Below are 24,282 nucleotides of genomic sequence, written 5' to 3'. Positions count from 1 at the left end.
AGTCCAGTGGCTGCAGACAGAATTAAGTTTAGAAATTTGAGTCAGCACTTGATTGGCTGGAACTTTTTGGCCAGTTCCATTTCTTTTCTCCTTTATTTCCCTCCGGAAGAAATGTTTTAGTCTATGAAGAGGCATCATTATAATCACAGAAGAAAATACCATCAGTTTTATTTCCCTGTCAACAGTCAACACCATGTCCTCCAGTAGCTGCATTTGAAAGAAACAGTAATCTGATTGGCAAATAAAAGGACAACAAGTCTCATCTGTTTAGTTCAATGAAAGCTGACAAGGACAAAGTATCCAGTGTGCAGTTGGCATCCCTGCCAGGGCAGAGCAGATGTGTATAAAGAGAAAAAGTAATGCTATGATTTAGGCATATAGAAGAAATAAAAAGCAGCCAGAAATCAATAAGCAGTTTGAAAATATACAATAAGTTATAGTCATCTACAATATAATGGCTGGGGTTGCCTGAACAAAAATAGGGAAGGCAATGCTATCATTTAGCCAAATACTAACTGCTTCAGCAAACAAACAAACAAATTTCAGTCTTTTGGCAGATAAAATGAATGCATAAAAGTATAATAAATATCCTTAGCATTCATTGTTAACTTCTGTAGAAAAATATTATTTATTTTATTATTTGATTTATATCCCGCCCTTCCTCCCAGCAGGAGCCCAGGGCGGCAAACAAAAGCACTAAAAACACTTTAAACCATCATAAAACCAAACCTTAAAATACATTAAAACAAAACAACTTCAAAAACTTTTTTAAAAGCTTTAAAGACACCTTTAAAAAAAGGTTTAAAAAACACATTGTTTAAAAAATATTTTATAAAAAGGTTTTTAAAAAAACATTAGAAAGCAATTCCAGCACAGACGCAGACTGGGATAGGTCTCAACTTAAAAGGCTTGTTGAAAGAGGAAAGTCTTCAGCTATGTTTAAAATGTTAAAATAACCAAGCTATTAAAAATATAAAACTCTCTGGAGCATGGTTTAAATCAATTAGAAATTTACTTGCTGTGTTTGGGGTGTTTGTTTTTGGTGGGGTGATGGTGGAGTGTCTGAGTTTTAAATGCATCTGTCACCATAACATTTTAAAATGCCAGAACAGAATATTTCCGATGCATATAAATGCAGAAAAATATATGAGTGCAATTATTACAAATGCTAATTAACATGTGGTTACATGGTATGTCCTACAAGAGTAGCCAGTGTGGTGGGCGGTGCTGGGCTGCCGCCCTCCCAACAGTGGGGTTGCTGCCACTTACTGGGGAAGGGCAGGGTAGTGCCAAGACAGATCCTCGTATCTGTGAGGATATGTGAGCACAGTGGCAGAGACAATATGGTGCTCCCAACAATGTGCCCTTGCAGCCACCACCCTGACCAGAGCTTGGAAACGTTACTTTTTTGAACTACAACTCCCATCAATCCAATCCAGTGGTCATGCTGGCTGGGGCTGATGGGAGTTGTAGTTCAAGAAAGTAACTTTTCCAAGCTCTGACCCTGACCCACCCTTGCACCATTCTGGTAAGCTGCAGCAACATCACTGTTGGGAGGGCAGCAACACAACACCGCACTACTGTTGCACCTGATGTCCTATGTTCATCTAGGAATTTTGTCATGTTTAAAGTGGCCTTCAGTCTTTCCATTTTATTTTGTCATTAGTTGCCCAATCCTGCTTTACTTAGACTTGTTCCTTGTTTACATTCTACGTGAATCCTACCAGGCTTCTTCCCTACCTTTGATCCTATAGAGACTCTTGATAAGGTGCAGCAGGTCTTCTGTGTAAGGCAGGAGTGTGAAACCTCCGGCTCACGGGTATAACTAGGCCAGGCATGAGTCCCCATTTGGACCACAAGGCTGATTTCCCCAAACCACACCCACCTGCGTAGTAAGGGCAGATAAGGATGTGGCTCCAAAGGAACAACTGGGAACTTAAGGTGAGCTCTGGATTGTTCCTTTGCAATCCCCACTAGGATTGATTGCAGTAGCTGTCTGCAGGCACAGTTTGAATCTAAATTGCACCTGCAAGCAAACTTCAAGTTACAGTGAGCCCCTTTGAAGTTGTCACCTAATGTCACAATGACATCAGATGATCAACAGATGTGCAACCCTGCCCACCTGTCAAAACTGGCTCATGGGGGTTGCGAGAGGTAAAGATCTGACCCACCAGCTGAATCCATTTCCCCAACCCTGGTGTAAGGCAAGAAGAATAAAAGGCATTCAAATATCTTACTCCCTGCACCATCACAGAAAAGAGGAAGCCACTGACCTGTTTTCTGTGGTGTTGAGGCACCACCAGTGCAGGTAGTCATAAGGAAGAACTTCAGCTCTCTGCCTATTGCCAGGTGTCCTAAGGGGTCAACAGAGTTTCACTTGCCCTGGCTCCTCAGTCTGAGGAGTCTTAGGCTGAGCAATTTGTCTCTAGAAAATACCAAGTTGTTGCCGGACACCACCATCTGCACACTGCCTGTCTTACTTTGCCTACCAGCCTGCTTTCTCACTGATGATCAGCCTTTCGATTAACTCTGCCTCCAGATCATCAGCCCTGATGCTCTGGGTCCCAATTTGTATTAATCTATGGACCTTCCTCTTTACGTACCTCTTTCAGACATGTTTGCAAGACAAATGAATACCATATAGTAACTGCAATATATGTGTATGTTTGTACAGCGTTTTAGCAGTCCAGGTGTCCTGACCATTCTCATAACTGTTTTTCTGAAGGGGAACTGAGTCTGTTCAATAATTACTCAATCAAGTAGTCAATTGTTAAGCTAGCCAGTCTCTTTGCCATTGAGCTAGGAAGGCTCTCACTAATGAATGAGTCTCTGAAAAATGACCTGAGTCCAGTCATGCCTCTTATCTGCTAGTTTTTTGTACAGAAACCTGGGCAAAGCCCATAAAATTCTGCTTCATATAAAGCACTTCCAAGTGCAGCATATCTGAGAACGCACATAAGTGCCACTGCCCAGAAGTGAGCAATTAATTAACAATGGAATGTCACAGAACAATCCTTCCTTAAAAGATTCTTCCCTCTGAAGGAGCAAAAAAATAGCCTGGGGGTACTCCTGGATACATCTTTGGCATTAGAGGTCCAAGTGACCTCTGTGGCTAGGAGTGCCTTTTACCAGATTTGTTTCGTACACCAGCTACAACTGTATTTGGATAAGGATAGCCAGGCCACTGTAGCCCATGTATTGGCAACCTTAAGAATGGACTATTGAAATGCACTCTTAAGTGGGCAGACCTTGGGCCTGAGCCGGAAGCTCCAGCTACTGCAGAATGCAGCAACTAGACTAGTAATGGAGGCAGATGACCAACAGCATGTGACACCTCTGCTAAAACAAATGCACAGGCTGCCCATATGCTAACACACCAGGTTCAAAATTTGTGTATTAATATACAAAGCCCTGGACAACTTGAATCAGGACCTTTGAGCCCTTATAATCCCGGCTCAGTCACTGAGATCTGGAGAACCATTGCTAATTGTCCCCTTGTTGTGATCCAGTCTACTCAGAAAGGAAAGGAAGGGGGGAGGTATGAGTTTCGGGCGCCTCAGCAGTCAGAGGAGGCAGGGCTGAAGAATGTTGTGTCTGAGCAGGAATGAGCGGGAGGGGGGCAGCCAGCTCCCCAGCCAGTTCCCATGAGTAATGCCCTTCCTGAGGAGCCGGGCGCACCGCCCCCGGCTGAGGAAGAGAGCCCGTGGGGGGAAGCTTCAGAGTCAGCACCAGACCCTCCTTTCCCAAGTGGTTCTCAGGAGGAATCCAGTTTAGCACCTCCCTCTGACCTCGAGGCTGTTGCTCGTGAGCAGATGTCTTCCGATGAGCAGTTGGAAGCGCGCCCCCTGTCCCTGCGTTCCCGCCAGCGGGAGAAATGGTCAGGGCAAAGACAGGACTTACGAAGGAGCCAAAGATTACGTTCAAAAACCGCTCCTATATAAACCTGTCACGCCCAGAGGGAGGTCGTTGCGTCAACTTCCTTCATACGTTGCAGAGCATGTCTAAGTATAGTTAGGGACTTTAGTGAGTTAGCATAGGGGTCTAATGAAGCGCAATTCTTTTGATGTATCCATTACTTTAATAAAACAAGATTTACTCGCACACACACTCCAGTCTCATTCTTTCGACTCTGGACGGGACACCCCTGGGTTTCCGAAGCCTGATGGGCTTCAGCTAGAACACAGGCATTTAGTGTTGCCTATCCCATGCTGTGGAATACTCTTCTAGCAGAGATTTGGCAGAAATCTTTGCTACTAATTTTCAGGTGTCTCTTGAAGACCTTTTTATGCCAGCATGCCTATTCAGATATTTCAGATTTTTAACATGAGCAAGTCATTTTTAGGATGATTTTGTATTTTTATGGTATTTTATGTTTCATTATATCTGTATACATAGCTGTACATTACTTAGATATTTTATATGAGTGGGTGGTTTACAAAAATCTTTTATAAATAAATAAACTCAACTTACATCATGAGTTCTGCAGTCCAGTTCTTGTCCTCCTCGGATGGGTGTTTCAATGCAGGCACAATCTGAGATAGACTTGGAATAAGATAGTGGCGGAATCCAGGCTTAAAAAATGGCCTTATAATCTTCCAGTAAATAACTGAAGCATTATATATCAAAAAATAGTACCTGGAATAAAATAGAGTACAGATTAATATATTGTACAGGGAAATAATGGACCAAGGACTTTACCCTACCAAGTTTTTTCTGTCAGTTTCACAGCATAGTCTATGCCATGTGTGGCCAGCCTGAGGCAAGTGGCACATGCAAGGTGGTCAGGTGGAGACACACTGGAACTGGCAGAACAGTAAGTGTGTTTCTACCCACAGTCAGAGCTGTCCTCCTGCTTATATCTCCTAGACTACACTGTTGCTTCCTCCTTGGCTTAATGGACTAGCGATGAAATTGCATCAAGGCACTAGGGGCTGCATACTAGCGTGGCACTCTCACACACTTAGGATGTGACCTGCCAAAGAGGTTAGCCACCACTGGCTGAGCTGGTTTTCCCATAGTCTCCATCTTCCAAATCCATTTGCCACCTACCCGTAATCTAAAACATGTATTTATTTATTTATTTAAACTATTTCTACCCCACCTTTCTGCCTGAAGGCAGACAGAAAACAGCTAACAAGTAAAGGCAGTGATGATTTATGAAGACCCAGTTGCACAGAGAAGGGTATATGTGGAGAGGATGATTGCAAATGTCCACTCTTGAGGTATTAAATGTTGCTGATGGTAGCTGTGTAGCTTTATTTTCACATAATATTTTCAAGTGATTGAATTCCTCCTTGCTATTCATTCGTATCCTATAAGAATATAAGAACATAAGAAGAGCCTGCTGGATCAGGCCAGTAGCCCATCTAGTCCACCATCTTGTTCTCACAAATCATGGACTATTATGTTTAATATAAAAACAAATACATAATAGTATGAAGTGTTGGAGGTTAGATCCTATTTGATCAAATACACACATGATCTTCATCGTTTTGCTGCAACACATCTACTCTATATAAAAGCAGCAACTGTCCTCATAAACCATTTTGGCTGAATATATGAAAACTGTGATACAATAAATTATATTTTACACAGCGTTATATAATTTTAATTTGTCTAGTCGAGAACCATAGTTCTTTCAGAAATATTGCAGCATGGGAAAAGAGAGACCCTCAAAAGAGTCACCCAGATGGAAACCAGATACAGAAGTCTTACCTTGTATCACCTAATGCAAAGTCTATTACTTTCAGTAAGTGTATAATGAATTTTTCAAATTGTTCCTAAAATATATAAAAAAAATTAAGAATGACAAAAAACGTTATTACTAACTTAGCATGAATTTCAACTTCTATATACTCTAATTAAAAAATTAAAATGAATATATAATTACTACTAGTATTCTGAAAGTATATGTATGTATATTTATACTTATGCTTATAATACATACATATTATAATACTTAGAGTTCATTGCTAAACTGACCAATGGATGCTGCAGAACCAGCATTAGAAAACCTGCTTGTATCAACTATATCTATCTCTTATATTGATATGCATTTATTTATTTAAATGATATATTAGCCCTTAAGCCAGCTCCACTGCCTTCACAGTAAACATTTGCACAGTGATTTAAGGCCAGAATTCAAAGAATCATGCAACCAGTTACATGTGCCTGAACGATGTTGCTCAGTTCACCATGATGCACAGAAAACCACTTTTAAAACTGATGGGACTCTCAAAAGCAGCTTGTGATATTGTATGGAGGTCAATTGTAAGGGAAGGAGTCAAAAAGTTCACTAGGCTTGTTTTAAGGCGGTCCCAGCTTATTTGTATAACTCCTCCTGAAATGGGGCAAGCGAGCAAGAGTAAATCCACTGGGCACAATCCAAAGGATGTTAGGCTTATAAAAGTACTAAACTATGGTCTTAAATCAGGGGTAGTCAACTTGCTGGACTATAACTCTCATAATCCCTGAGCAATGGCCACGCTGGCTGGGGCCAACGGGAGTTCCCTCATACAAATCCCCTCACCTCACATTGCCATGATGTGTCAAGCATGAGTTATGGAACTCTGACTTGGATCCTAAGATAAGTGAACTGAAGGAAATTCATGGCAGGCAAGTTTCCCTTCCCTTCCTCTATATTGCAACATCCCACTCCCTGTGCACTTCTCACATTATTCTGTACCTCAGAAAGGCTTCTCAGGGGGTGCAGGGGAGAGGAGGGAATATAAAACTTTCCTTCTATAAGTTTAGCTTCTCTTATGATGCAAGCCATAATGTTCATCATGTAACATGTAGTTTTTCCATTGCTTTACCATTTAATTCATTATAAAAGAATAGTCTTAAAATTATCATCAAAATTCACAGCACATACTCACCAAATTATCGGTAGACACAGGGGTATATAATTGGCTCTTGCACAAATATGCTCTACCCAAAAACTGGTTAATGGGAGGTTTTCCTTTAAAAAACATTTGTAGACAGTCACTGCTCATGGCTAGAAAACCCATCTAAAATCAAACAGAATTCAGATTTTAATTAAGGTGAACACAGAGAATATACTGCCACTAACAAAATGGGTGTATTATTACCTTATAAGCCTGTTCTGCACACATGACAAACAAGTCAGAAGAGAAATTCTCCAAGGCATCAAGGGGTGATTTTCCTTCATTAGCTGATTTGATCAATTTATAAGTATCCTTCAGTGCTTCAACATCTTAAAAAGAGCATTTAAATTAAGCGTAAAATAGTATTTTGCAACAACTGAAACTGATACATGAAAATAATCCATTTGAGTAATTAACTGCTTTGTTTCTTTTCATGAAGTAAATAATAGACACAGCTGGGCAATGAAAAGCCTGAGGAGCACAAATGTGTCCTCCTCCCTAGTATCCAGGATGTGCTGTAGTCCTTCTGTTTCCTAAAACCAGCATTTGAAAATCTACCTGTCAGCCATATATTTTGAGAACAACACAAATATATTCCTCAGTCTCATTAAGTTCAATGGGACTTACTCCCAGGAAAGTGTGCACAGGATTGCAGCCTAACTCAGTAAACTTTTGTTCAACATATCAATCCATGTCAGGGTAAATATGCATGATTGGTAATTTTGTTTTCAGTTTGACGTTTCCTGTTATGTCAGTAGAATATGCATGTGATAAAGCAGTTACCTGAACAGTTTCCCACAAGCCTTGACTGTAGATTAGAACTACAGCTCAGCCGTACGCTTTCCACACAGAAAATACGCACCATACATTTAAAGCACATCCCCACCAAAAGAATCCTGGGAACTATAGTTTGTTAACGGTGCTGGGAAGTGTAGGTTTGTGAGGGATAAGCTGGAGTTCTCAGGATTCTTTGGGGGGGTGATTTACATGTGCTTTAAATGTATGGTGTGTACGCAACCCCAGATTCAATCCCTGGCATCTCCTGTTAAAAAGGTTACAGGAAGCAAGGGTGGGAAAGATCCTTGCCTGAGAAAGCTACTGCCAGTCAGAGTAAATAATGGCTAGATGGACTGATGTCCTGCCACAGTTTAAGTTCTTCATATATTGGAACAGCTGTACAAATCAGATGTGACTTTCAATACACCATCTATTATGGTGTTGCCAGCAGTCTAGGCCTGTTGTAAATCATGCAAGCAAGCACCTCACCACATGTAAGTCACCAGAAATGGAAAAGTCTTCCAAACTGAAAATGGGAAATATTTTTGATCATGCAAACTGGACATCAGTTCCCCATGAGGAGCAGTCCTTGAACATGCCATCCTTGAATTATTTGCTAACTCTGTAGTATGAAGGCATTCAGAATTTGCTGGTTTACCATAGTTCAGCATGCCTGAAATTCGTATTAGCAGCACACCATGACATCTGGATACATTGAAGTATGTATGTACCCTATATAAAACAACAATAGACAAAATACCATAAAGGGGGAAGATGTAATTAATCTAGACAAAAAGGAGTTCAGCCAAGTGTGTGTGTGTGGGGGGGGTGCTTTTTATTTAAATAGAAAGAATTGTATTATACATGGGGCTTTATTTCATGACTAACCCAGCTGCAGTCCTATGCACGTTTACCTAGTAATGTTCCATTAAAGATGACCTTTACAGAGCTTTAGATTGCACTGAACATTGGGTGAGTGGGGGGAGTACCTAGTCCATTTGAATGTATTGGGGGACAATGACAAAAGAGTCAACATTGTATATCCAAAAAGAAAAAAGACAAGATGGCTAGTAACATTTACCTTGGTGTCTCCCAGCATCTGACAGCTGCTGCCTGATCTGTATCTCCATGCCTTCTTAGTTATAGCTTTATTCTGAATCTGCTGGCAGGAACATAATAACTTGCAAATTATATAAATATTTTTCTTAAATATAAACTAGTTTTAAAATGCCGAAACTAATCAACACACAGTTTTTAAACGTTTTATATTTTGGTTGCCTGTTTCATAATTATTTAGTATTCACCCTCCACTCTTCATCTGTTTTGCATTATTACTCTATAGTGAAGCACAAAAAATATAACTAGAGCTGCAATCCTATCTACACTTAAATGGGAGACTGCCCCATTGGACACAGTGGAACTTACAGTGCAACCCTATATGTTAAACTGGAAATGGATTGCTTTCAAGTCAAATCCGATTTACGGCGACTTTATGAATAGGGTTTTCATGGTAAGCAGTATTCAGAGGTTGTTTATCATTGCCTTCCTCTGAGGCTGAGAAGCAGTGACTGGCCCAAGGTCACCCAGTGAGCTTCATAGCTATGTGGTGATTCAAACCCTGGTCTCCCAGGTCATAGTCCAACACTCTAACCACTATGCCACATTGGCTAACTCAGAAATTAGTCCCAGTGACTTCAATGGATCCACCTCCCATGTAAGTGGCTATAGGACTGCAGCCTTAGTTCTATTTGCATAGGATTAGGCTATAAAGTTGTAATATCTACACATTTACTCAATCCACTGACAGATGAAAAAACCAGGTCTGCTCTGAAAGCTTGCAAAACCCAAACTGCAACCTTGCTGAAGGCATTTGCATGGCAATCTTCCTAAGCACAAAGATGTTCGCATTTTTTTTAAAAAAAACAACACAATAATTACTAATTTAATCCAACAAAAGCAAGTTAACAATAAAAAGCTACATTCCGTGGCCATCATCGCCACCTTAAACTATAAAACGAAATAGGTGGATGCCATCAACAAGGACTCACAAGTTCCTTTGAAGGGCAAGAATATATATAAACCAGAGCTTGGAAAAGTTACTTTTTTGAACTACAGCTCCCATCAGCCCCAGTCAGCATGGCCACTGGATTGGGCTGATGGGAGTTGTAGTTCAAAAAAGTAACTTTTCCAAGCTCTGATATAAACATTGTCTACTGAGTGGAGCTTGTCTATTATTCCACGATTTTTTTTTTGTCTCAGGTCTGAACACCAAGCAGAGTAATTTAGAACAAGACTGAACCGAGGGGCTCCCAAAATCACGCCGGAATTCCTTCTTTTCTCGGTGCTTCGCTCCCTCCTGCCCATTACCGAGAGCCATACCTGGCTTCCCTCCTGCCCCGCTAAGAGCGAGGATCTCCCCCGTAACATCCTATGATGCCACCCCAAGATCAGCTTCAAGCGCGCCGCTCTTCCGCGTCTCTCGGTCTCCTAGCAACGCACCATCAACAGACTCACGCACCTCTCGCCCGCCCACAGCCCTACGGGTACCTGCTCAAGTCAGAATTCCCTTGCATGCGCATTGTATTCCCACCATACGCAGCCAGCAGTGTGAGTAGATATAAAAAGTGTAGAGCAATGCATTCTATGCAATAGGAGATGACCGGGTAGTCGTCAAAGAAGCCCGTTTGAAAGTGTGCTTGGAGGGGGACAGGGGAGCGGGAACTACCCATGGAAGAAACCAATGGAGAAATCCAACGTGTCCGTTCTGAGACAAAAGGAGAGGTCGTGTATTTTCTAGCTTAGCTCTCATTTCGTGTATATATATTTTTAAATTTCTAAGCATTTTAAAAATAGCGCTGCCTACGCAAATTCGAATGTCAATACAGTCAATTATGTCCATATTACAAGTTAGAGAATCACACTAATGCCGGAATAGTTTACAACAACTGTGGTGTAATCCAGTGTTACATCTTTATTGCAGCTTGGGGTGAGAGAGAAGCATACAACAACCTTGCAAGATAGTCCAGTGTGAATATTACAGGTTAGAGGCACCGCTACCGCTGTTCTGGATTTCAAGCCTAAAATCCCCCATTCAAAACACCCCTCTGGCTACAGCAAAGATCCATCAACTTAAGTTGCACCCTAAGAATTCTGTCCAGCCAAATCCAGGAGGCAATTCCATGCGGAAGCCTTGAATTCCATTGACTTGATGCAGCATTATTGTCCTTTGATAATGTCTAAACGCTCAAACAAAATTTTGCACAAAATATTTGTACAAAAGACCTTTCGATCTGGGGTGATCTGAGGCAGGGCATCATGGTGTCTAGTTGCAGCTATGCTAAAATATTGGATTTCTGCATTGGTTTCTATGGCCAGCTTTCACTTCAGTCCCAGAAAAGACAGGAAAGGTTCGGTTGAATTAATAACTGTTGCAGCTGGAATTAGCACGAGCTTTTAAACTTTTTCATAAACTGTCTAGAGCAGCCTTTCCCAACCAGTGTGCCTCCAGATGTTGTTGGACCACAACTCCCATCAGCCTCACCCAGCATTGCCAATGGTCAGGAAAGATGGGAGTTGTGGTCCAACAACATCTGGAGGCACACTGGTTGGGAAAGGCTGCTCTAGAGTTTAGGGAGAGTGGTGAGGACGCCAAGATTTCTGATGATACTAAATTGTTTAGGGTTGTTAAAACAAAAAGGGATTGCAAAGAGCTCCAAATTGATCTCCATACTGAGTGAATGGGTGGTAAAATGGTAAAATGCAGTTCAATGTTAACAAATATAAAGTGATGCATGTCAGGGCAAAAAGCCTTAATTTCACATATATGCTCATGGGGTCTGTACTGGTGGTGACTAGGGATTGAAAGAGTTGTCAGTTTTGATTCTCTCTATTTCTCATTTTCTAATCTTAAATTCAGTTATCCACAGTTTTGCAGCAATTTGCTTTTTTTTAAAAAAAAGCCTCATGAAAATTCTCTAGCATTTTCGTGTGAATTTATCCTAATAAACACATTTTTGTAGGTAGTTTTGCCTAATGTACACATTTTTACAAGGCATTTCTCATCATATAATGCATTTTTGAATGTTATTTTCACTCATACATTCATTTTTATGCAAACTTTCCCCTAACATATGCATTTTTGTAAACACTGTTTGGTTGGTGAACTGCATTGCAATATTCGAACAGGTGCAAATTTTGAAGGATGGCTGTGTGTCAGTTCTCCTATTGTTTTGGAAAGTGTGAATTTGAGACAGTCAGCTTGAAATGTGAACTGAATCAAATTTCTTGCCCATTCCTAGCGGTGACTGACCAGGAACAAGACCTTGGGGTTATAGTGGATAGCTCGATGAAGATGCCAACCCAGTGCGCAGCAGCTGTGAAAAACACAAATTCCATGCTAGGGATCATTAAGAAAATAACTGAAATTAAAACTGCCAATATCATAAAGCAATTATACAAAACTATGGTGCAACCGCATTTGGAATACCGTGTACAGTTCTGGTCACCTCACCTCAAGAGTTAGAAAAGGTTCAGAAAGGGGCAACCAAAATGATCAGGGGGATGGAACAACTCCCCTAGGAGGAAAGGTTGCAGCATTTGGAGCTTTTTAGTTTAGAGACAAGGCGAGTAAGAAGTGACATTATACCAGTGTATAAAATGATGCATGGCATGGAGAAAGTGGATAAAGTAAATGTTTTCTCCCTCTCATAACACTAGAACTCGTGGACATCCAATGAAACTGAATGCTGGAACATTCAGGACAAAGGGAAGTACTTCTTCACACAGCACACAGTTAAACTATGGAATTGGCTCGCACAGGAGGCAGTGATTGCCATCAACTTGGATGGCTTTAAAAGAGGATTAAAGAAATTCATAGAGGATAAGACGATCAATAGCTACTAGCCGTGATGGCTATGCTCTGCCTCCACACTCAGAGGCAGCATTCTTCTGAATACCAGATGCTGGAAAGCACAGGAGGGGAGAGTGCTCTTACGCTCAGGTTCTTCTTGCAGGCTTCCCATAGGTATCTGGGTGGCCACTGTGAGAACAGGATGCTGCACTGAATGGACTATTACCCTGATCCAGCAGACTCTTCTTATGTTCTTTTATCAAATGTCATGCCTTAAAAGTAAAAGATTGTCTTTGAAATGGAAGCAGATTCTCTCACAGCAAGAGCTACTTGCAGAAGAACTACTTTCTTTCTTAAAGAGGAGAATGATGACGACTGATGGGATCATGGGTTATTAAATCATTATAGTAACTGAGTCCCACATCACATATAATCTCCTTGGATAAACCTTTTTGAAAGAGAGAGACTATTCTCAAAAATTCCCCGTATAATTCAAATAATTTAGCCACCGCCCTAAGCATTCTTTTTATGCAGAAGCATGCAGAGGTTGTTGTATTTTCCTAAAATAAATGTCATGGCAAGGCATAGTTCACTAACAAGCACAATAAATACATAGCTGTCAGTTTAAAAAAGCTATTTGTTAACAAAAGTTATGATTGATAGCTTGGTATGAATGAGAGAATCATGGCAAGATGTTATCAACATTGACGTGTATCTGTGCCTTTGGCATTTTTATGATGATGAAATTATTTCATATGAAATCAGTGCCACCAGTGACTACAGCTATGGATTGAGATCACTTGTAATTTCAAAAGACATCTGGATCATGTCTACCAACAGAGACAACAGCCACTGGGTATGAATGATCATCTTTTGAATCGTAATGCATTCTAGGCTCCTTTCACAGTATATCAGCCAAGCATGCTGCAGAGATATTTCACAGAAGAGTGGTATGAACAAAGATACTGTCAGAGGTAGATTGGATACTGTAGAACTCTTCTGACCCTGGCAATATCAGTTCAAAAGGGATACAAAATGAAATGTATGTTTGAGCTATTCCTATAGCTGCACTACAGGAATGGCTTGCTGAGATTTATAGTGCAGAGATCATTGTCTAAACAAGCTCAAAATAAATGTCTAAGATGACGGGAACTTTAACACATTCATTGACCAACCACCTTTATCTCTCATATACAGGAAAGATGGAAATTCAGCAGAGGAAATATATTATAGCATAAGTAGATTGTTCTTTACAGCACCTTGAGCTGATCCTTTCAACTTTCTTTGCTCATCCCCCCACTTCTTGTCTGCAGCACCAATGTCCTTTGCACTCAATAACATATCTTCCCCATGTATCTTTCTCTTCCTTTCACTCTCTACCCAAGAGCACCTCTTCTCCATTCTTCTTTCCCTTTCTCTCTCTATCCAAGAGCATCTCTTTCCCCCCCCCCACATCCCACATATCCTTTTCTCTCTGTCCAACAGCAGTTCTTCCCCCAACACCTCACATATTCTCTCCCTTTCTCTCTCTACCCAAGAGGATATATTTCCTCCAACATACCCCACATATCTTTCTCTCCAAACCCTAACCCAAACCCTAACCATAATCGGGAACTTAACTCAGAAGCTAACCTTAACCCAGAACCTAATTCCAACCTGGAACCTAACCTTAATCTGAAACCCAACCCTAACCCAGAACCTTACTCTTATCCGGAATTTAGCCCTAATCTGAAACCTAACCCTAATCCAGAACCAAAACCTGACCACAGCCTTAACCCTAACCTGGAACCTAATCCTAACCCTAATCCTAGCCCAGAACCTAGCCCTAACCCAGACCCTAACCCTAATCTGAAACCTCACATTTACCTTAATCTAGACCCTAATCCTAACCTAGAACCCAACCCTAACCCAGAACCAAAATGTAACAGCAACCCTGATCTGGAACCTAACCCAGAACCTAGCCCTGAAACCTAACCCTTACTCTAATCCAGACCCTAATCCTAACCCAGAACCAAAATCTAACTGCAGCCCTAACCCTAACCATATCCTGGAAACCTAACCTTAACTGGAACCCTAACCCAGAATCTAACCCTAATCCTAACCCTAACCTAATCCTAACATGGTACCTAACTCTAACCTGGAATTTACCCCTAACCTGGAATCTAACCCTAACCCAGAACCTAATCCTAATCTGAAACCAAACCTTAACCTGGAACCTACCCCTAGCTCTAACTGAAAACCTAACCCTAACCTGGAATCTAATCCTAATGCAAATGGACTGCCTTCAAGTCGATTCCGATTTATGGGCGACCCTATGAATAGGGTTTTAATGGTAAGCGGTATTCAGAGGTGATTTACCATTGCCTTCCTCTGAGGGTGAGAGTCAGTGACTGGCCCAAGGTCACCCAGTGAGCTTCATGGCTGTGTGGGGATTTGAACCCTGGTCTCCCAGGTCATAGTCCAACACTCTAACCACTACACCACAATGGCTCTCATCCTAATGCAAAACCTGACCCACAACACAGAATTTAACCCTAACCTGGAACATAACCGTAAACTGGAGTCTAACCCTAACCTAAAATTACTACATTGAATCTGGAACTTCATTTTGAAAACAACACATGGTACCAGAAGTAAAATACATTGTCTGAAGGTACTGTTTGAATATTTGATATTAATATTTGGGGGTGGGTGGGAGAGAGGGAGACCCAGGAGATCCTCCCAGGGAGTGAGACCGCTTGGCAGAGTGGAAGCAGTATCACCAGGCACTCAGCAGAAGCAGGTAAACTTTCATACATAAAGGTTGTAGAGCTACGTCTTACAGTCCAGAAAACAAAAAGTACACTGACACACAACATGATAAATGGGGAGGGACACACTGGAAAAAAATAAAGACATCCTTTATGGGCCTTTTCTAGGAGCCCTTTGGCACAGGTTATCAGTGGACCCCTTGAGCATCCTCCAAGTAAGGCAGAGCACATGCTATCCCTTGAGGCCATGACTGATCTGCAGTTTTAGGGCATCATCGCTGCTGGTGGTGGCACTCACAAGAAGACTATGGGCAGAAGAATTGGGGTCCCTGCCCCAAGAGACTCCCAGTCTGAATTCTGAAGACAACCAAGAAGGCAAACGACTGGAGAAAGGGGTGAAGCAGCTTGATGGAAAATCAATGTTCCACTGAGGGAGGGGTCTGGAAGAAGGTAGAGAGATGGCCCTAGTGGGGCACATCAGCAGCCAAGGAGCTTCTACTGCTCTTGCTCCTCGTGCTCCTGCTGACAGGAATGCCCTGGGTCCACCTGGTGTTGAGCCACACTGCCTCCTTCTCCTGCCTGCAGCTGCAGCAGCAGCCCCAGCTCAGTGGGTGAGAGAAGCAGGAGATGCAGCACGAGATCCTGGCTCTCCTGGGCCTGGATGCAACCCTCCCTGCCAGCAGGTGCCACCGCAGCCTGACAGCAGCACCAGCATCTGCACTGAGAGAAAAACGGCAGTTTTAACGAATGTTAGAGGTTTGAGTGAATCGGGTTGAGGAAAATGACAGTTTTAAAGAATGGCAGAGGTCTGAGTAGAGTGAGCAGGGGTTTGAGTACAGTGAGAAGGACCTCTATTGTTGTTTTACACCACCACTTCCCCCTTGTGAGTGTTCCTCCCTTGCCATTGCTGTTGTCCAATATACTTTCTCTTTTATACCCCTACCCCACCCCAACTTCATGCAAATCCCAGGATTGTGAGGAGTCACTACAAATCCTCCAATGAGGGCTGCATGATGACACTCTTACATTTGTATTATATGTAAGATTATCTGACCAAGCGGTATCAGAGGGTTGTACGTGAGGTAGTGAAGCTATTGGGTCACCTGGTGTGATGAAACACCATATTCACCCAATTCCATTCAGGAAACAAAGCTGTCAAGAGTGTTTTCAGTCCTCCAACTTCTTTGAGGGAAAGGCAGCTGAACTTCATTCCACGCAGTTTGGCTGGCAATAAAATTTCATAATAGCCTGAGGAACTGGAGGAGCTTTATGGCAGAGCTGGGAAGAGATGTCAAGCAGTAGGAAACGTAACAGTCAGGAAGTCCCTTCAAGTAAGGAAATGCAATGTGTATTTTTCCAAAGGAGGGAGGAGAGGATTTGTTCTATGGATTAATCCTTAGTCCCAGTGAAAATAGATGGCAATAATGTCACCTAATACAATGGAGAAAAGAAGTGCCATAGCTCACTGGCAGAGCCTGTGGTTGAGCACCTACATGCAAAATGTTCCCAGGTTCCCTGCATCAATGCAGGCAAAATAAAGACAGGAGTGAAATGGTAAGCAGATATTATACAAGTGTACAAGTGCCCCTGGAACAAACTATCCTGGTTTTATGTGACCATAAACCACAGGATAAATATAGAATGTTCTGTGCATCTCTATCCTTTAGAACAAATCTGTGATATACTCCTGGATTAATCTGTTTTAGCTTTAGCAGAACAGTCATTCTGGTGTCTATGTGTGACAGCTCAATTTACTAGCCTAGGAAAGGTTATCTCATGCTAGGTGGAGGATTGGGTAATGGTGTGTTACCTCACAGTGGAGTAGAAAAGTGTGACTGATTCTCACATTACAGCAAAGGTTGCTAACCTGTTTTTGACCTGAGGGCCAATTCCTCTGGGGACGACATGCCAGTGGTGGCTATGGCTATCCCAGATTGTTGCATGCACACTCTCGCATGCACATAGAATGCGTGCATACAGGACACATGCACAAACCTCTCTATCACTGTATCAATTTTTATTTTTTTGCCATCACCAAAATCACTGAGGTCTGGGGGGTGGGGATAAAAATTAACTTGAGGGGCCAGATCAGGCGCTTTATGTGGGGCTGCCCTTAATGTTGGTCTTGAGACTACAGCTAGTGCAAAATGCAATGGCTAGGTTGTTTAACCTACTGCCAGCATGTAACCCCTTTGTTAAAGCCATTGCACTACCTGCCAATGTGCCACTGGGCCAAGTTCAAGAGGCCATAAACAACTTAGGATCAAGTTAACTGAAAGACCACCTTTCTTCCTGGACACCTGTCTGGTCATTGTGATCAGCTAATGATTCTAATGGTGCCACATGCTCTGTTGATTTATCTTGTGGTTACCCAATGCAGAACCTTTACTATAGTGTCTCCTACTACTTGAAGCATCTTTCCTCAGGAAATAAGGCATGAACCGCTGTGCTCTCCATGCAAGCTATAAACATTTCTTTTCAACCAGGCATTCACGTATTAGCCCGTGGGTCAAGATTATTTTGCTGGTTATTGTAAATATATGAAATTATTGCATTTTATATTGGTTTTATTTTATTATGTGCTGTTACTCTCTGTCATTCTGAAAATGTTAAGTAGTCAATACTTTTTTTAAAAAGCAAATAAAATAATACATGCTTATCTGGAAGTAAGTCCCTTTGAACTCAGTTGGGCTTACTTCTGAAGACTTACACTTCAGAATTTAAACTGCACCACTATACACAGGACTGACCTGAATTTAGCTCAAATCCAAGTTGCTAACCCTTGGTGGGTCAGACTATCTGATGCCTCCAAATTTGTCTCTTATGTTTTCAAAGTATTTTAATTTACATTTATTTTGAGAAGCTTTCATTGTTTTAGTTGCATTCTTATGCACACTAACCTGGGAGTAAACTCATTGTAAAGGATTGCAGTGTAATCCCCCACTTTTTTATAACTCTAATTTGATCTGGTTTTCCCATACATCTCCTTTAAAAATTATAGCTATGAAGAGTAATATGCAACTTGCATGAAACATGTTTTATGTTTCCTCAGTAGTACCTGAAATCCTAAATAATTTGCCTCCTTTTTTATTCTGTTGCCTGAGACTGTTTGCATATTAGATATGGAAATAGAGATTACAGTTTGGCTTTTCATGAATCCTGAAGCGCATTACATTAATACAGTGTAATAAAATCTGTTTGATGCTACATGCAAAATAAGCTACAATAGCAGGTGCTGAATGCAGCTGATACAGAAAGCAAATTTATACAGTAAGTATGGTTGTGTGACTTCTTTATTGAACATTCCTCCCGATCTGCAGGGAGATTAGACAACCTTGGGTAAGCACTGAGCATTAATTCTGATTTGTTTGCAGAAGGTTAGATGGCATTGCATCAAAGAAATTTTATCCCATACTTTTCAGTGCATTTCCCCATGACTTCCATTATTGCAAAACATCCAATTTTGGGAGGGAAGCATATTTGTTGTGCAAAAGCTCCAAATCAACTGTAATTGTGCAACCTGAATTTGCCAGTATATGATTGAAATCTACCTGAAAATAGTGACAGTCTGGAAGTGCCCTATGTAGCTATTCCTCTTCTTACTGCAGAGATGGGTAACCTTTGGTCCCCAAGATGTTGCTAAACTACAGCTCCCATCAGCAGCATCAATGGCCAAAGATGATGGGAGTTGCAGTTCATCAACATCTGGAAGGCCACAGGTTCCTTACCTGTTTTATGACTCCAGCAACATCAGACCTCAAAAGGGTATTGCTGTGGGTTCACCTAACAGTTTGTTGAATCAGTTTTGAGTTTGAACAACAGTATTATAGGCTAGAAAGACAGCTTCAGAGTCCTTAATCATCAGGTGCAAAGCATGCCAGGGACATATTTTGTTAGGGAAATGACAGGTAAATTGATTAGAATTGCTAGGAAGCACCTGGATACACCCCTGAAGGTGAGAGTCATTTTGGCAACAGTATTATCTCCATCCATTTCTGCTAAGGATGATGTAATCCTTGTTGTATGTGTGTATGTGCATGTGCACACACTTGCAAAGAAATTTTGGGAAATTGCAGTTTAATTCAGACTGAAATAGGAAGTTTTGGAAGATACTTTTTGGGGATGGGGTGGGGAAGGTTTGTGCCGCCACTCTGACGATTTGATGTGGGGCAGTTCATTTGCTGGTTGTGGAAATGATTAAGCTGTGTCACTCCACCTATGTTCAATGTGTATAAATTAACCTAAATCTTACAAAAATGCCAAAAATCTCCCACGATCTCTCTTCCAAAGGAAGCCAAACCCAACCAAGCACTGTCCCCGGAAAGTTTCCCTATTCAGGCTTAACAATATTGTATGATGTATTCAGAGCCTTTGGTTTAAAAGATGGAGCTTCATGTACTAGATTACTATGAACATTTGAACTTAATGATGAATAATGTTTTTGTGTTCTTTTTTATTATTTACTGCTTAAGTCATTTTATGACAGAAACATGGCAGAACAACAACAAAAAAGAAATGTCCCTTATCCAGCTTTCCAAATGAAGAGAAAAAGTATAGTCTGTTCTAGGGAAGCTCACATGAGCCCCTTTGCACACATGTTCTTGAAACTGTGTGTGTGTGTGTGTGTGTGTGTGTGTGTGTGTGTGTGTGTGTGTGTGTGTGTGTGTGTGTGTGTGTGTGTGTGAGAGAGAGAGAGAGAGAGAGAGAGAGAGAAAGAGATGGGGCTGTGTGAACTAGCCCCACCCCCTGATGTGCAGTGTGGCCATGCCTCCTGCCATTGGTGATGTGCATTGGAAATGCTTCTCCACCATCTGTGCATTCAGATGGTGTGGGAAAGGGGTCTCCAAGCACACTGATGTACACAGGTGGAGCACCTCCATGTGGGGAAGGACACTGATTGGGCTAGAGGTGCCTGGGCTTTTTAGGCACCAGGCAAAAAGTTTCTATTCACCTTGGCTTTTGGCCCTCCATCTGAAGGATGCTATTGGATATATTTGTGGCCTCTTTTTTGCTCATCATTTTGTAGGGTGGGTTTAGTTAGATCTCCCCTTTTATATATATTATCAATGTGATTTTAGGTTTTTATTTTATTTGCTTTTTTATACTTACCTTTAACATTTGTTTCTCTTTGTACATTGCTTTTTATACTTTTTATACTTGTGACTAATACATGCAAATAATAATAATAATAAACCTGTATATATCAAAAGATGTGGAGAACCCTTTCCCAGAGCGCATGAAGCCAAAGAAGCCAAATAAGTTAATGTGGCTTCCCAAAAAGCTTAGAAATGACCTGAAAACAAAAAAAAGGAAACATATAGGAGTGGAACAAAGGCCAGGTCACAAAGGAAGAGTACAGACAGGTAGCATGGAATTGCAGGGATGGCGTCAGGAAGGCTGAAGCTGAGAATGAGCTGAGGTTGGCAAGGGATGCTAAAAGCAACAAAAAAGTTTTCTTCAGATACATCCACGGTAAAAGACAGAGAAAATAAATGGTGGTACAACTTCTTAATGAAGATTGCAAAATTATAACAGATGACAAAGAAAAGGCAGAAGTGCTCAATTCTTATTTTGGCTCAGTCTTTTCTCAAAAGAGGGTCTATGACCATCCTGGCAAAAGTGAACTACAAGTTGAAGAGGTAGAATTGCAACTTAAAATTGATAGACAAATAGTCAAGGAATACCTAATCACTTTGAAAGAGTTCAAATCTCCAGGGCCCGATGAACTGCATCCTAGAGTAATGAAGGAATTGGAACCACTGTCTATTATCTTTCTGAAATCATGGAGGATGGGTGAAGTGCTGGATGACTGGAGAAGGGTAATGTCCCTATCTTCAAGAAGGGCAAAAAGGAGTAACTTGGGAAACACAGATCAGTCAGCCTGACATCAATCCCTGGAAAATTCTGGAGCAGATTATAAAGTGCTCTGTCTGTAAGCACCTTGAAAACAATACAGTGATTACTAGAAGCCAACATGGATTTGTCAAGAACAAATCCTGCCAGATGAATCTTATCTCATTTTTTGATTGGGTAACCTCCCTGTTAGACTGTGGGAATGCTGTGAACATAATATATCTCGACTTTAGCCAAGGCTTTTGACAAAGTGCCCAATGATATTCTGATTAGCAAGCTAGCTAAATGTGGGCTGGATGGAAGATCTATCAGGTGAGTTGGCTACAGAATCATACTCAAAGGGTACTTATCAACAGTTCTTTCTCAAACTGGGGGGAGGTAACGAGCAGGGTACCACAGGGCTCAGTCCTGGGCCCAGTGCTCTTCAACATATTTATTAATGACTTAGACGAAGAGGTACAGAGAATGCTTATCAGATTTGCAGATGATACAAAATTGGGAGGGATAGGTAATACCCTTGAAGACAGAAACAAAATTCAAAGGGATCTTGAGAGGCTGAAGCATTGGGCTGAAAACAACAGAATGAAACTTAACAGGGATAAGTTCAAAGTTCTACACGTGGGAAAAAAGTCAAATGCACAGTTATAAGATGGGGGATCCATGGTTCAGCAATACTCCAGGCGAGAAGGAACTTCTTGATTGCATGGTGAATATGAGCCAACAGTGTGATGTGGCGGCAAAAAAGACAAATGCTGTTTTAGGCTGCATTAACAGAAGTATAGTTTCCAAATGGTATGAAATACTACTTCTCCTCTATTCAGCACTGGTTAGGCCTCATCTTGAGTATTGTGTCCAGTTCTGGACATTGCACCTTAAGAAGGATGCAGACAAACAGGAACAGGTTTAGAGGAGGGCAATGAGGACGATCAGGGGACTAGAAACAAAGTCCTATGAGGAGAGACAGAAAGAATTGGGCATGTTTAGCCTGGAGAAGAGAAGACTGAGGGGAGATATGATAGCACTCTTCAAGTACTTGAAAGGTTGCCACACAGAGGAGGGCCGGGCTCTCTTCTCGATTGTCCCAGACTGTAGGACATGGAATAATAGGCTCACATTACAGAAAGCCAGATTTCAACTGAACATCAGGAAAAACATCTTAATGACACAACAATGGAACCAATTACCTAGGGAGATGTTGGGCTTTCCAACACTGGAGGTATTTAAGAGGCAGCTGGACAGCCACCTTGTTGGGTATCCTTTAAGTTCAATCCTGTATTGAGCAGGGGGTTGGACTTGATGGCCTTATAGGCCCCTTCCAACTCTATTTTATGATTCTGTGATTCTATGAATGTGTGGGCAGCAGAAAAACATCAAAGGCAGGGTGTGGCTGTGCTGTAGGGAATGTGGTGCTAGCCCATGTAGCTCCCCACACACACCCCTCACCCATTATTTCAACACATGGAGGTTTCAAGTGAACCTCCTCATGCTATTCGGGCTCCTACTGGGAGGAAGGGCAGGCTATAAATTTAATAAATAAATAAGTAAATAAATATATGTTGCAAGTGGACTCTCCCACTATACTGGCCACAAAGGTTATTTGTTCTGGCCTTAGGGATAACACCAAAGGAATTCTGGGACTGATGCCCTGATAAAAAGGTAGACAGAGGAAAGATGGTGCACCTAAAAAGCTGTGAGGAGGAAGTGAAGCTGGGGTAAAACCCCTCACAGAGCACAAGGACAGGACAGTGTGTATGCCATTTGCAGGAAGGAAGTGGACAACCAATGAAGCTCTGGAGGCTTAAGGACTGGATAAGAGAGTCAAGAGGACACAAGACTGCAGGCTGCTGCCTGTAAACCCCCCCCCCCAGCAATATTCTCTGTGTTGTTTTACAGGGCCGGCACCAGACTCATGTCATCATGCTCGCCAACATCCTGTCCTGATGCAGGTAATGAAACTTAAATAGGCCTGCCTTTCCCACCTACCTCCCTTGTCACCACATCCATGACCTAGCATACTGTGCTTGCATACCTACCGTAATCCAAGATGGCGTTGGAGGTGTCAATCCCTTAGGGACTCCCCTGCTGCCCTGCCTCTTGGGTGATGGCAGGCATGCATGCACAGCATGCTAGAGTACTGACACAGCGATCCAAGAGGTAGATGGGACAGGTGGGTGGGCCTATTTAAGTCTGTGCTGCCTGCATGGGGTGTTTCCTGGGAGGGTGGAGGTCCCACTCCATGATCTGCAGCAATGTCAGGTCACTGGGATCCACAAGCTGATGATGGTGCAGATTGCAGAGCGGGACCTCCACCCTCCCAGTCTAAGGAGGGGCTCCTCAGGGGCCTTTGGCTGCTGGCGCCAGACCTGTTGTTTTGTTTTATTTAAGATTTCTGGACTTCTAATTCCAAACAAAACATTTTGTTGTTTTTTTTAAAGAATGAACATTGCTAGACATAAGACTACCAACTTAGGACTTGTTTCTTTCTGCTCAGCCATCAAGATCTGCAAGCCAGTTTCAGCTAGTTCACTTTTGACTAACAACATTTGCTCTCCAGTTCTCAAGGAGACTGAACTATTCCCAAACACTGAACCATTAAGAGTTTGCACAGAAGGGAGAATTCTGCCAGGTGTGGCTTCTGTTGTCAGTATAATTTGTCAGCTCTAAAGAAGCAATAAAGCCAACTCTGTAGGGTAGGACTGAATGTCATATTTTGATGTTAATTTTCATATTTTCATGTGAAATTACAATAGTATTAAGCTGAAATAGGGACTCAAACTGTTGAAATAAAAAAACAAAACAAACAGTGATCCAAAGTTTAAAAGCAAAGTAGTAGATTCGACAACCATATCCTGCCCAATAAAGAATCCTGAAGAACAATTGCCATCTGGTATTTTTATTTATATTACTATTTCTGGGTCACTTTTCTACCCATAGGCTGTCCATGAAACAGTGTTATAAATTATGCAGATTACTGTTATTTTAAAAATTGCTGGACATTTTGCACTGGCAGGAGAAAAAGAATCTTTCAGCACAACATGCTGTTGTTGAATATCCATGGACTCACTATCCTGTTGGGTCTTACAGGCCTTCTAAATCTGATGCCTATTATCAGCAAAGTTATACATTTCAAGGAGAAAAAAACTATTTTATAGTAAATGTAATTAGC

At 41.6% G+C, this 24,282-nt stretch overlaps 1 protein-coding gene across 1 annotated transcript in view; it reads right to left on the bottom strand.

Annotated features, from left to right (window-relative positions):
- Positions 1-10,143, bottom strand: part of CFAP46 (cilia and flagella associated protein 46) — a 218,620-nt gene extending 208,477 nt beyond the window's left edge. The window contains exons 1-6 of the mRNA XM_061635622.1: positions 10,044-10,143; positions 8,746-8,826; positions 7,092-7,216; positions 6,879-7,010; positions 5,716-5,780; positions 4,471-4,635 (exon numbers count right to left, since the gene is read on the bottom strand). Coding sequence (XP_061491606.1) covers positions 4,471-4,635; positions 5,716-5,780; positions 6,879-7,010; positions 7,092-7,216; positions 8,746-8,794 — 536 coding nt within the window. The 5' untranslated portion in view covers positions 8,795-8,826; positions 10,044-10,143. The remainder of the gene's footprint in view (positions 1-4,470; positions 4,636-5,715; positions 5,781-6,878; positions 7,011-7,091; positions 7,217-8,745; positions 8,827-10,043) is intronic.
- Between the last annotated feature and the right edge of the window lie 14,139 nt (positions 10,144-24,282).

This window comes from Rhineura floridana, chromosome 7 (assembly GCF_030035675.1).
Source record: "Rhineura floridana isolate rRhiFlo1 chromosome 7, rRhiFlo1.hap2, whole genome shotgun sequence".
Classification (NCBI taxonomy): domain Eukaryota; kingdom Metazoa; phylum Chordata; class Lepidosauria; order Squamata; family Rhineuridae; genus Rhineura; species Rhineura floridana.
Note: the sequence above shows the minus strand (reverse complement) of the source record. Positions and strands in the feature narration are given on the sequence as shown.